Raw genomic sequence first — 16,443 nt, 5'->3', positions numbered from 1 at the left:
AAAGATACACAACCCAAGGGGTTACTGCAGACTAAATCATACTTAGACAAAGTAAATGCCATACCCTGAATCTTTCTTCATACTATAAACCCTTCTAGTTTTCTCTCCAACTAACCATTCCCCCTTATCCACCACCACCTTTATTTAGCAAATTCTAAAACAAAACAAAACAAAACAAAAACTATTCTACCGAACCCTCTTTCTTTGTCTCTCTCTCGGTCAGCCCTGTTTTTCTAACTTTCTTCCACCAAGGTAATCTTTGCTTATGACACAGTGGGTGTTCCCCCTTTTTTATAAACTTTAAAAATTCCAATCAGCTTTGCTTTAGTTTGCATGTAAAAAGTCAGTATGAAAGAGAGGATGCCACGGGAGTCATCAGAACACAATGACACAATTTTAGGATCACTTACAAGCAATAGGAAGATTTTTTAAGCATCAGAAAAAAGTAAGGTAAAAGGAGAAAAATAATCAAAGAAGAGAATACAGAGATAAGATACCACATAAAAACATACACATGAACATACATAACAGAGTAAGTATACAGAAGGTAGCTATCTCTATAACTAGTAAATACAAAATAGTCTTTCAATACATCACAGTAAAAAGTGTCAGCTTACTTACTTACAACGTGGATATTCATACTATAAATGTATACTATGTTATTTCACACACAAATGTCACATCCTGACACACTACCAGATGATATGTGAGTATGAGATTTTTATTAAGAGAAACTTTGAGAGGAAATTCAGTTAATTTCTCTTTTCTAAGTCAAGCAAGATCTAAGACCTGGTAAAACCTGTACCTAAGAATGAAACAGAAAATGCCAGGAGTCCTTGGTAGCTGCTTCTAATGCTTAATGAATTAATTGTACCTCTTGCTAAGTATCCTCCTGTAATAGTAATAACCCAGATGTTTTAAACCCTTCCCTCAGCAGAAATGCCAGCAGACAGAATGTGAGGAAGCCATCTGTTAAGTCCAGTCTCTACTTAAAAGAAACTTCTCTTGTCAGTTTTTTGGAGGAGCCTTATTTTCCAGTCTTCGCTGAAAACTAGATCTGTTTTGGGTTACAGATTTAAAACTTGATAATATTCCACTGAGGGTAATTAGAGTTTTAAACATTATCGTTTTAAGCATTTAAAAACTATCGGGCTATCGGTCTGTGAATTACACTAATACAGTGAAATAGTGACTAAATCAAATGTGAGTTTTACAAAAAAAATGGTAAGTATATCTAGAAATATTTCTAAACTTAAAAATATATACCGTCTAAACACATACAACCTAGATTACAAGTAGCAAATTTCTTCATGAACATAATTCCAATAAAACTATTATGAAAATATTGCAGAAAAATAGGAAGAATTAGCATTTCAAATAGTGTGTCTTTATAATATATTTTGCTGAAAGACCAAACACCTTTTATTCATAATGTTTATGTGCGTAACTCCTAAAAGTCTGTTACTCCTTGAATATAATAGACATTTATTCTCTTTAAAAAAACCTTTTAAAACTTAATAGCCTAGAGAAATATCACTGGCCAATATTTTGACACTGGCACTAACTTCTTTGGGGATGAGCAGGATGAAGCAGGACACACACTTACTACACGGGGACACAAAACCCCTGAACTTTATCTCCCCGAGGTCAGATGGCTTAGTCTCGGCCTCAACGTGCCGGCCACTATTTTCTCTGATCAACGTGACCACAATGACCAAGCAGCCTTCTTGAAAAGCTTGTCTTTTTTTTTTTCTTTTTAATTGTATATTCCATTTCTTACTCTTAACTCTTGGGCTTTGTATTTTTTTTTTAAAGACATTCCCCCTTCCCTGCCTATTCATACTATTAATTACACACTTTAAGTGAAAATGCCTTGTTTATTTCTCTGTACTCATGGCAGGATTTTTAAAAATTACACGGCTGCTTAACAGCTTTCAGCTATTGATAAAATACTTCTAAAAAAAAAAAAAATCTAGCCGTAAACCATTTGTCTGAGAAAAACAAGGGAAAAGAGATGAATCATTTGGAATGTGTGAAATACAATCTCTCAGATGAGTTTTTAAAATAATTTCAAATTATAACCCATTTTATAAATTCTACAGCACAATATTTCTATAGATCACAGCTTTATGGGTTTAAAGCAGGGAGATTTCCTACCTAATATGTGTCACTTGATTACCTTACAACATTTACATATTTACAATAAAGTTCACTGATTTTAAGTTGGGTGGCCAACGTATCTTCATTCCTCAAAGTTCCCTTGTGCTTCCTGGCATCAGTCTCCAACCCCCACCCTCATTCTCCAGCAAACACCCATCTCCCCCGTCCCTATATTTTTGCTGATTCTAGTATTTCATACAACTGAAATCATACAGTGGGCAGTCTTGTTTCTGGATGTTTTCACTCAGTATAATGCTTTTGAGATTCATTCATTCATTCATTCATTCATTCATTGCACAGTTACTCTGTGTACCAGCAGTTCACTCCACTGTATGGATACCATCGTTTATCCATTTATCAGCTGGCGGATATTTGGGTTGCTTGCACTTTGGGCTGTTACGAATAAAGCTGCTGTTAATATCTGATTCCAAATCTATGTGAGCATCTATTTTCATTCCTCTTAAATACCCAGGAGTGAGATTGCTAGAGTTTATAGTAAATTTATGTTCAACGTTATAAGAAACTTTCAAACTGTTTTCCAAAGTTGTTGTGCTATCGTTTGCGTTAGCCGTGCTGAGAGCTCCGATCAGTCCACAACTTCTTCAACACTTGATGCCATCAGTAGACTTCATTTCAGTCACCCTCTTGAGAAAGAGGCTACCGTACTTTTGTTTAGCATTTCCCTAACAGCAAATGATGCTGAACACCTTTCAGGTGATCACTTGCCATTTGTATGTATCTTTTTTGGTGATGGGTCTGTTCAAATCTTCTGATTTTTTTTTTTATTGTACTGTTTGTCTTATTACTGAGTTGTACAGATTCTTTCCTAATGTGGCTACAATTCATTTATCAAGTATAAATTCTGAAAGAGAGGCTTGCCTTTCAGTTTCTTAACAGCTGTAAAACATAGAAGTTTTAAATTTTGATGAAGTGTAAATGATCAATATTTTTCTTTTATGCTCATGCTTCTTGTGTCCTATGAAAATCTTGGCTCAATCCAAGCTGTCCCCTATGTTTTCTCCTGTAAGTATTGTAGCTTTAGCTCTTATATTTATGTTCCATTTTGAGTTAATTTTTATATATGGAGTGAGGTAAGAGTTGAGGTTCGTATTTTCCCAGTTTCTTAAACCCCAGACTTAATGCAAATAACAATTTGTTGATACTGATTAAACACAGTGTGAAATAAGAAGTCTTCTGTACTCATCCTATTTAAGCATCTCAACTTTGAATAATAAGCAATACTTACCTCCTCTCTTTTCAACTTTTTATTTCATAACAGTGAAAGATTCACTAGTGGCACACACAAAAAAAAAGCGCTCAAGGAAGTTCCATGCACCCTTCCTTCAGTCTCCCCTAATGCTAACTTCTTACGCAATATCAAAACCAATAAATTAACACTGGTAAAATTCACAGAGTGTATTCAAACTTCACCAGTAATACATGCACCCATACGTGTGTGCATGCAATTCTACCAAATGTGTAACTTTGCAAACACACTACCACTATAAGCACTTAACTATACATCAGCACAAGACTCCCTTGTGTTAACCCTTCTAGATACCTGTCCCGCCCCGCTCACTCACCCATCACCTTTGGCAACCACTAATCTATTCCCAATCTCTGTAACTGTGCTATTTCATGACTGTTACAAAAACAGAATCACGCAGTACATGTCTTTCTAAGATTGGCATTTTTCCACTCAACATATCTTCCTTGCGGTTCACTAGAGGTGTTGTGTCGATCAATGGCTCAGTCCTCTTTATCGCTGAGGAGTATTCCTGGTAAAGCTGTACCACAGTTTAACCATTCCCCCACTGAAAGACATTTGTGTAGTTTGCAATTTTGGGCTATTATAAATGAAGCTGGTTTTGGGCTGCCTGGGTGGCTCAGTTGGTTAAGCATCTGACCCGATTCCGGCTCAGGAAATGCTCCCAGGGTCATGAGATGGTGGGATAGAGCCCTTTGTTGGGCCCCACGCTGGGCATGGAGCCTGCTTAAGATCCCCCCCCCCCGCTCTCTCTCTCTCTCTCTCTCTCTGCCCCTCCCCCGCTCATACGCACATGCTCTCTAACAAAACCAAAAAACGCTGCTTATGAAAATCCATGTACAATCTATATGTATCTTTAACTGCTTGACTTTCTGACATACATACTGCAAAGTGACACAGAATGGAATCTGTTTTTAGAAGATTAAATGTTCAATTAAAACAATACATGACCACAGTCAACAGGCTTACGGAGGGAGATTGCCCAAATCCTGGCCGAAATAGGAGATGTTAGTAAGGATGTGAAAAAGTATGTATTTGTGCATGTAATGGGGGAGGGAACAGAAAAGGGATGACGACAGGGTCCTTTGCAGAAGGGCAAACATTTAGTGTTGTCATTCTCTACTGGATGATTCTTTTGTTTTACATTTGTTATAGCACAGAGACTAAACCCTAACCTATTTTCAAAGTTTGGGAATGTTTGATAACAACTCTGTATTGCTTTAAGGGAAGTTGATTTTGTTCTGTAAATAAGACCTTTTTTAGTTCCAATATGAACATTTCCCTTGATGATCACAACCCACTATAAATGCACGCATATGTGTCAGATTCTAAATTTATTTTAGGCCAACCATGGAACATGCATGCTACAATTTATAGAGAATTAGAGAAATAATTATTACTCAAACATGGTAACTATAAGTTTCTCTGATCATTTTTGGGAGGTTTGATGTATGTTGTATGATACGCTTTAGACAATGGCATTTAAACAAAAGACTGACACTTCCAGATGACATCAGCAGGGAAGAAGAGCATGCGAAGAAACCTTACCAACAACAGCTGAGGGCTAAGTCCAGCTGACTCCAATGTACGACACATATCCTCAGTAGAGCTTTCTCCATGCAAACACTTCCAAAAAAAGAAGCTGCCTAGTAAAACAAAAGCAAAATGCATGAACCAACAGCTACTTACCATTTGGACTAACATTCTTCCTGAACTGCAATCTAGATCCCCAGAGAAGCAATACAGCACGAGAGAAGAGAAATGAATGGTTCGGTTTGTTGACTTTATAGCAGAAGGCAAATCATTCCATGTCTAGCACTGTCTCTTTAGTATAAGTAATAATCAATAAAACTTTTATGACATAGTGCCTACATATCCAGAGTATCTTATGTTAACTGAAAAACATACATTAAATTTTCTCATTAATTTACTTTTAAAACAAACTGAATCTCTGAGATGCTGTGAACTCCTCCCAGGCTTTCATCCAGAAGAGGCAGGTTTCAAAGAGCAGTTTATCATGCCACCTACCTAAAGCCACATACTCCTCTTCACTCATCTTTTTTATGTTGATCGCATCTTTCTCATATTCTAAATATTCCAGGAATGTTTTTACAGGCAACACACCATCCTTATCATCAGAGAATCGGACGGTAGTAGTTCTGGACTTTTCCTGTTTGTACTTCTCTAGTAATGCCTGGAGCTTATGCAGTTCTTTTTCATCAAGCCTCAGTAACACAGCCAAGTCCTTAAAAAATAGGAAAAAAAAAGTCTTGAATAGACCATGACTCTTTCTCTGACTCTGCCAAAGGAGTCGACCCCATTATCTGAGGTGAAATTCAAGGCTATGAGCAAAAGACGGCTGTAACGTACTCCACTTAAAACTTCACTCTCAAATCATGAGTGGGGTGTTATTTTAAATAAATTAATCTTGAAATACTACATATAACTAAAAGTACCATTTTTATATAATGTCTTGAGAATATTCTCTTCTAAAATGTTCGGATTACACCTAATCGTACTAATGTATAATCAGAAAAAAATTACAAGAGTATCAACTACAACCCTTGTGATTCTAAGAAAACTAAAGGTCTGTTTGAAACAATATTTATTAAGCAGCAAAAACACAATAAAATAAAATACTGGGAACCAATCATCACTGTATTTACATGTATATCCTCTATGTAACTCTTAGGGACACAGGGATTGAAAAGTCACAGATAACATCCTGCCAGGCTTTCAAACTATTTTTATATCCCATATGTGCAAAAACATCTCCTGATACTATTATTTTTCTAAATTAGGAATAAGCATACACAAACACACACATACGTAAGAGACCATTTTGCCACAGCAAGCACAACTTTCTTCCCCCCATGCTACCTGATAAAACTGCGCTTGTTTAAGAATGCAGCTTTCTATTTATTAAGGCTGTTGTTTTTAAAAACAAGCAGTAAATTGCAAAGTGCACTGAACACACACCAGCAGTTCAATTCAATTCTATACTGAATTGATATGAGCTTATATGAACTATGTCCCACAGACAACAAAAATGATTTCAAATTTGAATTTTAGTTTTACATGTACAATATTGGCCGTTCAGCCTAGAAAATGATTGTATATTTTTAAAGGATCTAAAAGTCCACAGCAAAATATAATTTTTATAATTCTTAAAAAGTGCTTTAAAACTTAAAAAAAGAACAATCAGTTAAGAAACTGATTTCTTAAATTTTCTAAATCTTTTCTATTTGCAGACTATACTGGGTCTATTAAGTGGAAATGAATTCTATAAGGGATTATTAATGACATATATTTAACTTTCTCTGGCAAAGTAGGAGAGCTTGGATCTTACAAAAAAATTAAGCACTTAAGAATCTATGAAACGTCTAGGCAATCCTACAGACATAATTAAATCAACCTGACCTTTTTGTTGTTTGAAAGATTTTATACTACTGCTGAAGTAGAAAGAAAAACAAAAGATCTCCAAAAATGGCTTTGTCGTTTATAATATAGTATAAAGATTTTATACTACTGCTGAAGTAGAAAGAAAAACAAAAGATCTCCAAAAATGGCTTTGTCGTTTATAATGGCAATCACAGAAAATGATGAAGACTGTTAAAATGCTTTTATGAAATCCATCTATAATCCCAAAGATTAAAAAGATGTTAAGAATATGTAAGTGGTTTCCAAGAGAAAAATCTTCTTGTTTTTCTGTTTAAAAATTTTTTATTCACATACGTATATTTAAAATAAAAGGCTTCCACTTTAAACCTCAATTAAGTTTCAGATACACCTGGTAATTTTCTAAAAGCATTATCAGTGACTTGACAAATAACTAAAATCGCTTAATTTTCCTTTAGAGAGAGAAGTGGAAGACAAGAGGCTTTCAGGGCAAGCGACCTGTGCCCAGTCACACACGAATCTGAGGGAAAGACAGGACAATATTTCCCTCTGTTCCCTATTAAGAAATTTATTTATTTATTATTTACTTCCTTCCCTATTGATTGCTCTGTATGGAAAGTAAGAATTTGTATACACGCCCCAGAAATGAGTAATACTGCACCGTAATGAAGATTACAAGGCGCTGCCATTTTTTAATGTTTTACAGAATAAAAACATAGAACAGTTACTATAATGAAACACTATGATGTAAGACAGAATTTTTTAAAGCATTATGTAGTATACAACAGAGCAAGCTGTAGGAATGTGTTCACAACACCACCACAGAAAACCAATCTCTTCTGTTTGGCAGAATCTTTTTTTTTTTCTTTAAAGAAATTAAAATTTTCCTACTTTAGTAAACCAAGTTTATTGTAATTGGCAAATCTTGTCAAACTTATGTGGTATGAAGTAACCTTAAAAAAAATGAGAAAAAAACAATGCTTCTACGGTAGTAAAAATAGATTAATAATCAAATGTAATATCTTAGCATAAATAATATAAATTTAACATTAAGGCACAGAGAGCCAGCAGGGGGTCTGGTAAAGAAATACACCTTTATACTTCATAAAAATTCTTAATTTTCTACTTTACTATCAATTGAAACATTAAAAATAATCCAAGAGATTATTTTGTATGATGAGGAGAATTACTTACATTATCTGAGAATGGTGTGTCTGAATGAAAATCAAGGGAATTTAACTGACTGACAGACTCATAAAGATGGAGTAGTTTCAGTTTATTGGCACAAAACTGTAGCAATCCTTCATCCACAGACTCCAGTTCTAAAAAGGTGGAGGGGAAAAAATACATTAAAGAGATCTAGTTAGCCGACTCACAAAAGATTTTTCTCTCATTAACATTCATAGTCTTATATACTTCCCTGATGTTTTATTATTTTTTTGATTTAATTTTTTTATTTTTAAAAATTTATATCCAAATTGGTTATCATATAGTGCAACGATTTCAGGAGTAGGTTCCTTAGTGCCCCTTCCCCACTTAGCCCATCCCCCCTCCCACAACCCCTCCAGTAACCCTCAGTTTGTTCTCCATATTTATGAGTCTCTTCTGTTTTGACCCCCTCCCCGTTTTTATATTATTTTTGTTTCCCTTCCCTTATGTTCATCTGTTTTGTCTCTTAAAGTGAAGTTTTGTCTCATGAGTGAAGTCATATGATTTTTGTCTTTCTCTGACTAATTTCACTTAGCATAATACCCTCCAGTTCCATCCACGTAGTTGCAAATGGCAAGATTTTATTCTTTTTGATTGCTGAGTAATACTCCATTGTATATATACACCACATTTTCTTTATCCATTCATCCATTGATGGACATTTGGGCTCTTTCCATACTTTGGCTATTGTTGATAGTGCTGCTATAAACACGGGGGTGCATGTGTCCCTTCGAAACAGCACCCCTGTATCCTGTGGATAAGTGCCTAGTAGTGCAATTGCTGGGTCATAGGGTAGTTCGACTTTTAGCTTTTTGAGGAACCGCCATACTGTTTTCCAGAGTGGCTGCACCAGCTGGCATTCCCAGCCTGATGTTTTATTCTATTAAATATTGAGGTACTTAATAAGCTACAAGTATATATTTTCCATCATGGAAAAATGTCCAAATTCTTAAATGAAATAAGGCAGACTGGCAGTGGAAGGGAGGTGGGGAAAAACAGAAAGAGCTACCTGAGTCTAATACTCAATTTTTAAAACAGTAAACCGAAAGCAGCCTTGAAGGTATCCTCCGTCAGCCCGGAGCTCACACGCTGCCTCCTGTGCCCACACACAGAGGCCGGCCGGCAGGAAGCTGCCTGGCTCCCGTTACCATGGTGCCTGCTGCCAACTGTGACTGTGACAGGCCCACCCTCAAGGAAGGCAGAGACCACAGTGACATTCCCCATCCGTCCATCAGGCTTCTTGAAGAAAGTTTAATACCAGAGAAATACTCCTCTCTGTATAAAACATGCCTGCGTGGCAACTTACAAAAATTTTTTAACCTTTTATTTATTTTTGAGAGACAGACAGACAGACAGACTGCAAGCAGGGAAGGAGCAGAGAGACAGGGAGACACAGAATCCCAAGCAGGCTCCAGGCTCTGAGCAGTCAGCACAGAGCCCGACACGGGGCTCGAACTCACAAACCGGGAGATCATGACCTGAGCCGAACTCAGATGCTTAACCGACTGAGCCACCCAGGCGCCCCTCCTGCATGGTAATTTAGATATAACTTAATATAAAACAACCATTATTTCAAAAGACAGACACTTTACCCCCAAGAGTTGTTATAGCCACAATAAAACTTATTAACATATTAAATAGGTAAAATTTTTAGGAATCCCAGTTCTGGGTAGAACTTGAAACCAGTGATGATTTTATAGAGCTCCAACAGTGGTGTTTGGTTTATTCTCAGCTCAGTGCCAGATAAATTCTGATTTAATAAATTTTAAGATTTTGATAAAGCCTTGAGGGACAGGGGAGCTTCAGAAGCATACTATGCTTTTTAACAGACATTTCCAACAAGTTGTATGCACTAAAGAAGTTCACTATCTTCCAAAAGGCAGCTTTAAATATGTGTGGAGAAAGCAAATCTCAAAATTAGGATGCTGTAAGTGTTGAAAGAGGATACTATGATTTGCTAATTAAACCACTTTACGTTGGCTTAAATATAAATATAAAGCTGGCTTTATATAATTAACATGACAAGCAGAAAGTCACAACTAGATGAAGTCTGCAAATTGCACACTACAATTTAATTGATGTTAGGGATTCTGAACAAATTGAATTTTGCTGGGCTAGCTAGCTGGAGTACAGAGTTAAAATCCTACAGATAGAGATGTAATTCTTTTTCGACAAATTCTGAACAGCAAAAAACAAGAACAAACAAAAGCAGAACTAATAATTTACTCATAGTCTGATTTGGGAAGTCCCCAGTTGTTCCTGAGGGAAATGGATGAGAAAATGTGGATTCTATACACTAAAAGAATATTCATTCAAAGCATAAATTTTTTTATCATTTTCCCTGTCAAAACAAAATTAAAGAACTCTTCATTTGCAGAAACCGTTCTCCTCCCATAAAGGTAAACAGAAGAAAATGCCAGCAAGAGAACCTGGCTGTTTTTTGCACACCACCAGCCCATCTCCTCCCCGTGCCAATGGCTTTCACATGTGTATAGCTGTATCAGAATAATCACTTCTCGCCATCCTATGCTGGTGTCCTTCCCCCAGTTGAGAGATTTGAAAGAGAAATACTTTTATATTCAGAGAAAGCTCAGATGAAGATCAGCGCGTATACTAAATAGGGAGTAAAAGTCTCCAAATACCATGTCTTATGTGTATTATTTCCACGCTGAAGTAACACCATGGTATCTTTCACAGGAACAGCTTTCTATAATCAGAATTGTAAAATCTGAAGTGAGACCAGAACCTCCAATCAGTACAAACCCTATTACCTTGATTTTTTAAAGTGTCCATTAAAGTCTGAGTGATGTTTCTAAGGCAGGAAAATGGTAAACGTTCACTTGCCAAAATGCTTTCCAAAGCCTGGAAGAAAGATATTGAGCAATTGCAACAATTAAAAGGTAATGATTTTGTTTTTTAAGCTTTGTATTTATGCCTACACCTTCGTTGCCCCAAATTCCCAAGGGAAGCTCCATTGGTAAGATGTTTTAGCATACGTACCTGAGAATGAGGGTTGGTTGCATCATACGTAATAATCAATGAATTTCATCGCATACCCAATATGGTGGATGACAAAGAGTCCGGACTCAGAATGAGACAACTAGAAGGCAACTGGTGTTTAACAGAACGGCCAAGACAAACAGAAACCGAGACAAAGCCATTCACCAGTAAGAAGAGTGTAAGTCTACACCCCACGGGCATAAATGCAAAGCAGAAGCTGTTGCTGATGTGCCAATAACAAAATCTGACAAGAACTTAATTACTGCTTAATGAGTGCATTTGAGCACGGCCAGGTCAACTTACAGGCCATGGGAGATATATATGGCGCCACCTCACCCCAGCTACCTCTCCTGCCCTCCCCCAGTAGATGCTCTAGAGCCTTCACCATAGTTCCAAAATCTCCCTTTATGCCTAAAGAAGCAACCATCAGAATCACCAATGGGTAGACACAGCGGCTGAAGCTCATACTTACCCTTTCACACTACCACGTTAAATTGGCTTTTTTATCGATGAGATTAAATAGTTTCAAAAGCAGGCTGAGAATATGGCATGAGACAAAAATGGTATCACAACACCCTCTGTGTGTGTGGGGGAAAGAAATGGGCCAGAGGGTGGCTCAAGAGGTCGGTCAAGCCCATGATGTAGTTGCCTCACTACATGGTGGATATAAAGAAAGTGACTTTTGAGAAAGGTAACACCCAAGAAAATGTAACCGCCTGTGTTCTGGTATTTATTACACAGAGGGGCAGCTGGCTGCCTATTTGTTCAGTTTTCTCAAGCCTAGCCTGGTTTCCTTCCCCCCTTAGTGTTGAAAACAATACACAACTTTTACTATCAGCTTTTCCTGCATTTTTAATAAAATTCATAGTTTCACGCACAATTCAGTAGTCTAGTAATTTTTAAAAAGGCCAAGATGACACTTTGTAATATGCTAAAGTTCCCAGTTTTGTTGTTCCAGGATGTAAGGTAAGAGAAAAGACAGTATCAAAATGAGAAGCCTTGTTTGGGTGAGAGCCCTCCCTTTCTACAGATTCTCTGAACTACCTTTCCTGGGTGCCCGCCTTGTCAGAGGAACGTCAGCTTTCATAACCAAGACTCTGCCCTGAGGAAAATGACAGCTAATTAGCCCTGTCAGAATGGAAACTGGATGAAAAGTCACAGGGACTTGCCTGTTTTACAATAAAACAAGAAGTGTCTCAACAAAATGACTACCACAGTAAGAGGGGATAAGAAATCAGTATTCACTAAATTCTCCCACACATCCGGCATTACTTTAGTTGCTGTGGATTATGAAACAGACATCTTTGGTGAAGACCCTACCTGAAGAGGCTTAAACGAGGTAAAAAGGGAAAAAAAAACTGGTGAGCTATAACCCATGTACATAAAGTAATTAGAAAACAAGGAGCCGTTGGCTATTCGGTTCTGATTAAAAGTAGACTAGGAGTTCAGAGATGTCCATGGGGATTGAAGCGTTGTGTAAGAACTCAGACAGCCAAAACTCAAGCAGCATTATGAGGGTTTTGATAAGAGGGTGCGAGGACAGAAATCACAGTGAACTGTCACAGCAGAATCCCAAACCTGGCAAAACTCAAGAAGCCTGACAAGGGCCTCTGACACAGCACACGTGAGAACGCGAACTAGCAGCACAAGGACTTTGAGAAGCAATTTTTCATCAACTAGTACAGCTAGCGTAGCTCATGCCCTACAATTCCCCTCTTAGGTGTAAAACTCAGGAGAAACTCTTGCACACCGGGCGCCAGGAAACAAAGATACAGTATCCTAGTACAAGGATAATCACGGTATCACGGTAATGGCAAAAAACCAAAACACCGGCGACAACCTAAATGCCCATCGACAGGAGGCAAGTGAAGAAAGTAGAGTCACAGGGTGGAATCCATACAGTATGTGAGCACATGCAGTACATCCATCAACTGTAGAGAAATGAAATTCCGAACACTGGTCACATTAGGGATGGGGGAGGGGACTGAGGAGGGACAGGAGGCTCGTCAGAGTTCGTGGTAACATTCTATTTCCTCAGGGGGGTGGTCATACATAAGTGTTTATTATTATTCTTTAATCTGAATAAATGCTATGTATAGATACGTGTGTCTAAAACATGCATACACGTGTATGGTAGTACTGCTTAATTTTTAAAAGAAAAAGAAGGAGAAAGAGAGACAACACAACTTCCATATATGAATATAAAAAGGATGCATGAATAAAAACATGAAAAGGAAGACGTTAACCTGTCATGTTTGGAGGGAAAGAGGAAAACAAAGCCTTTCTTAAGAGAAATAGGTTACAGCCACTCGTCAGGAAAATTCACATGCATACTTACTTGTTTCTTCGTTGCAGGATACTTAATATCAAGAATTAATCCCTTTATTTCTGTTTCAACCAAATCTACAAAGAGAAAATTAACCAAACTAAATTTTTCACTATTATTACAAGGTAAACTTTATGTGGAAAGAAAAATGCATATATTTGTAGCTATCAGTCAGTCTACAGGACTTCTGGTTTCTCTCACATTGTTACTTTACATGAATGTTAATATCTCCCAGGTGGCAAGCTTCATCTTTACAGAGCAATTCCAATAAAATATATACAGGATTACTTGCAGCTCACCTTATTTTAAGGAATTGCAACTGCTCAGAGATGAATCTTTTTTTTGAGAGAGAGAGAGCACAAGTGAGCACACAACAGTAGGGGAGGGGCAGAGGGAGAGGGAGAGAGAAACTCAAGGAGGCTCCACGACCAGCGCAGAGGCCGACCCAGGGCTCCATCCCACGACCTTGAGATCATGACCGGAGCTGAAATCAAGAGTCAGACTCTTACCCAACAGAGCCACCCAGGCGCCCCTGAACCATTTTGATTGCTCCATTTATAATATGCTATTAATTTAGAAAATGATGAAAGAGCATGCTTTGTTATTTTGACTAAGGGACACCCACCGAGATTGGGAGGTTTTGTTTTCAGCAGGGTCGCCAGTTTCTTCACTAGGTGCATGTCCTTGGCTCGCTCACACTTCTTGTCGCTAAAACAATAAACACAACAAATTCTTACAGAACATGAAATCGCTTTCCTTCTAAGTCTGGCACACTCCAACTCTCTTTTCCTTTATGTTCTTCCTACTTAACTTTAAAGATCTCTGTCTAGGGGCGCCTGGGCGCTTCAGTTGGTTGGGCAACCGACTTCGGCTCAGATCATGATCTCACGGCCCATGAGTTCAAGCCCCACGTCGGGCTCTGTGCTGACAGCTCAGAGCCTGGAGCCTGCTTCCCATTCTGTGTCTCCCCCTCTCTCTGCCCCTCCCCTGCTCACACTCTGCGTCTCTCTGTCTCTCAATAATAAATAAACGTTAAAAAAAATAAAATAAAGATCCCTGTCTAATGAGAAAAAAACAGCAACAACAAAACAATAACTACAAAACCAAGAGCAAAACACGGGATGGAAAAGCTAGCAGAGGGATACCTGATAGATCTTACCTCAGTGCTAAATGGAAAGGAACGTTTACTGTTTTCACACTTCCAGACACTGGATCAACAAGACAGATCTGGTAAGTCTGTGGCTGCCAGCTCTGACTGGTGACATTATTTAAGCCCATTATTTTATAGCCAGGATACAGAAGCCTGAGGAAATCACATACCAATACGGTAAGAATATTAGAGAAAGGAGAAATGACCAGAAGTGCTTATATTATAGCTAGGGACCCCTACATTAGTCTCGATTTGGGGGCACCACTAAGTAAAATAAACACTAACTGATACCAAAAACACAAGTAAAGCAGAGGTGACTGGTAGAATGACGCCTTGTTAAAATGTGTTAGAAAAATTAAGTGACAGGCCTATGGCAAACAAAGCATTCACCTCACTTAACATCATCTCCATGGGAATCTGAAGGAATCTCTCCTTTTGAGCCCCCACAGCATAAGTGAGGGATGGGGGCAAATGGCAACACCACAGGTCACTTTATTAAATTCAGTAGCATATCATGGCCTTTTCATTAAGATTTTTTGTTGTTGTTATTAAATACTTAATCCTTAATTATATACCAGGCACTCACAGGGAAAAACCATAATAGAGAACACTGCAATTCTCAAACGACTTGCAATCTAATAAGTAGCTTTAATAAAAGCTTTACTTGAACAAAAGCATTCCTTTTTGTAACCAGGAAAATGACGGGGTCTGCGGCTTACCTGCAGTGCTTTCCCACGTTGAAGGCTCCTACCCTGGGCCCCTGCTGTGTGCCCCACACTTCCAAGATTCCCCTTCTGGGTGCGTAGATCACAAGGAACTGAGCTACACGACTTGGACCCTGAGTATTTCCAAAGGGGGAAAAGTCCGCCTTTTCTGGTACCCTTTCGTGGAGGTCCTCTACGATTTGCATCCAACCGATCTGTGCATCTCGATACCCTTTGAGACAGAGGAAAAGGGCAGCTAATTAGTTAATTAATCTAGGTTCAACCGTAGCTTTCTGATGCACTCTGGGATATTTTAGCCAGGGGTTTAAGAAGAGCTATAAAAGCACATTACCTTTTTATTATGAAATGGCTTCAACAGAAAAGATAATAATAATTGTAACAAATACTGACTCAATCACCAAGTCATACTAAATCCAGAATTTTGTTAAATTTGCTTCCGATCACTTTTTTTCTTTAAAAAGAAAACGGCTGTCATTAAGGCTTCATGAGTCCCTTCCCTGATCCCATTCTCTCTCCTCCTTCTCTTTACAAAATTCTTTCCCTTTAAAAACTCTGGGGGAGGTTACCAGGCTTGGATTTGAATAAAAGTCCCATTAAAATGTAAGAAAAAGATCAACCTGATCTTGTGCTTTTCAAATCCTGTGGTGCTACGCAGACGGGGGGGATGCGGTGCCAGGTGGCAGCAGGAAGCCCCTGCCTCTGAGAAGAGGCAGCCGACACAGTCTTCCATCTCAGGGGGGCCCCTTCCACCGGCCACAGGCCCCTCTCTTCCAAATATGGGGGAACAGCACCAGCCGCAGAAGGGAAGGCCACAATGCCTCCAACAACATCGCTGTAGTGGATGTGGGCCCGCTGGGACACCTATGTCTTCTATATTCTGGAAAAGTCTTGCTGAGAACCACCCCTGATGCTATTTCAGAAGACAAACACCAAGAAGAAATGATGTGTCTGCGGTGCTAAAACCTACCTCTATAGACACTTAAACATGTAACAGGTAAACACTGCAGGAATTTTCTGGCAAGAAGGTGATACTGGTCTCCATCTGTCCAGAGTACTTTAATCTCCTCAAATCCATTTTTCCTCGCATTGCTAAGCAGAGACCACGCTGCATCACAGCTGGGATTTCCTACCATATTACTGACATACTACTATTCCAAGGATTGCAAAACAATGCATTCTCCCCTTCTTCCTTGGTCAAAGAGATTTT

At 38.4% G+C, this 16,443-nt stretch overlaps 1 protein-coding gene across 5 annotated transcripts in view; it reads right to left on the bottom strand.

Annotated features, from left to right (window-relative positions):
- The window catches only part of RAB3GAP2 (RAB3 GTPase activating non-catalytic protein subunit 2), a 102,923-nt gene that overhangs the window by 28,628 nt on the left and 57,852 nt on the right, over positions 1 to 16,443 (bottom strand). For all 5 annotated transcript variants that reach the window (XR_003425743.2, XM_027074994.2, XM_027074997.2 and 2 more), the window contains exons 14-21: positions 15,231 to 15,447; positions 14,521 to 14,664; positions 13,987 to 14,069; positions 13,374 to 13,438; positions 10,807 to 10,897; positions 8,021 to 8,148; positions 5,456 to 5,672; positions 4,976 to 5,073 (exon numbers count right to left, since the gene is read on the bottom strand). Coding sequence is in view for 4 of the 5 variants with exons in the window: in XM_027074994.2 (XP_026930795.2) it covers positions 4,976 to 5,073; positions 5,456 to 5,672; positions 8,021 to 8,148; positions 10,807 to 10,897; positions 13,374 to 13,438; positions 13,987 to 14,069; positions 14,521 to 14,664; positions 15,231 to 15,447 (1,043 nt within the window). In the remaining variant the exon portion in view is untranslated. The remainder of the gene's footprint in view (positions 1 to 4,975; positions 5,074 to 5,455; positions 5,673 to 8,020; positions 8,149 to 10,806; positions 10,898 to 13,373; positions 13,439 to 13,986; positions 14,070 to 14,520; positions 14,665 to 15,230; positions 15,448 to 16,443) is intronic.

The sequence above is a fragment of the Acinonyx jubatus genome, chromosome E4, assembly GCF_027475565.1.
Source record: "Acinonyx jubatus isolate Ajub_Pintada_27869175 chromosome E4, VMU_Ajub_asm_v1.0, whole genome shotgun sequence".
Taxonomy (NCBI): Eukaryota; Metazoa; Chordata; class Mammalia; order Carnivora; family Felidae; genus Acinonyx; species Acinonyx jubatus.
This window is presented reverse-complemented; position numbering and strand designations above follow the sequence as displayed.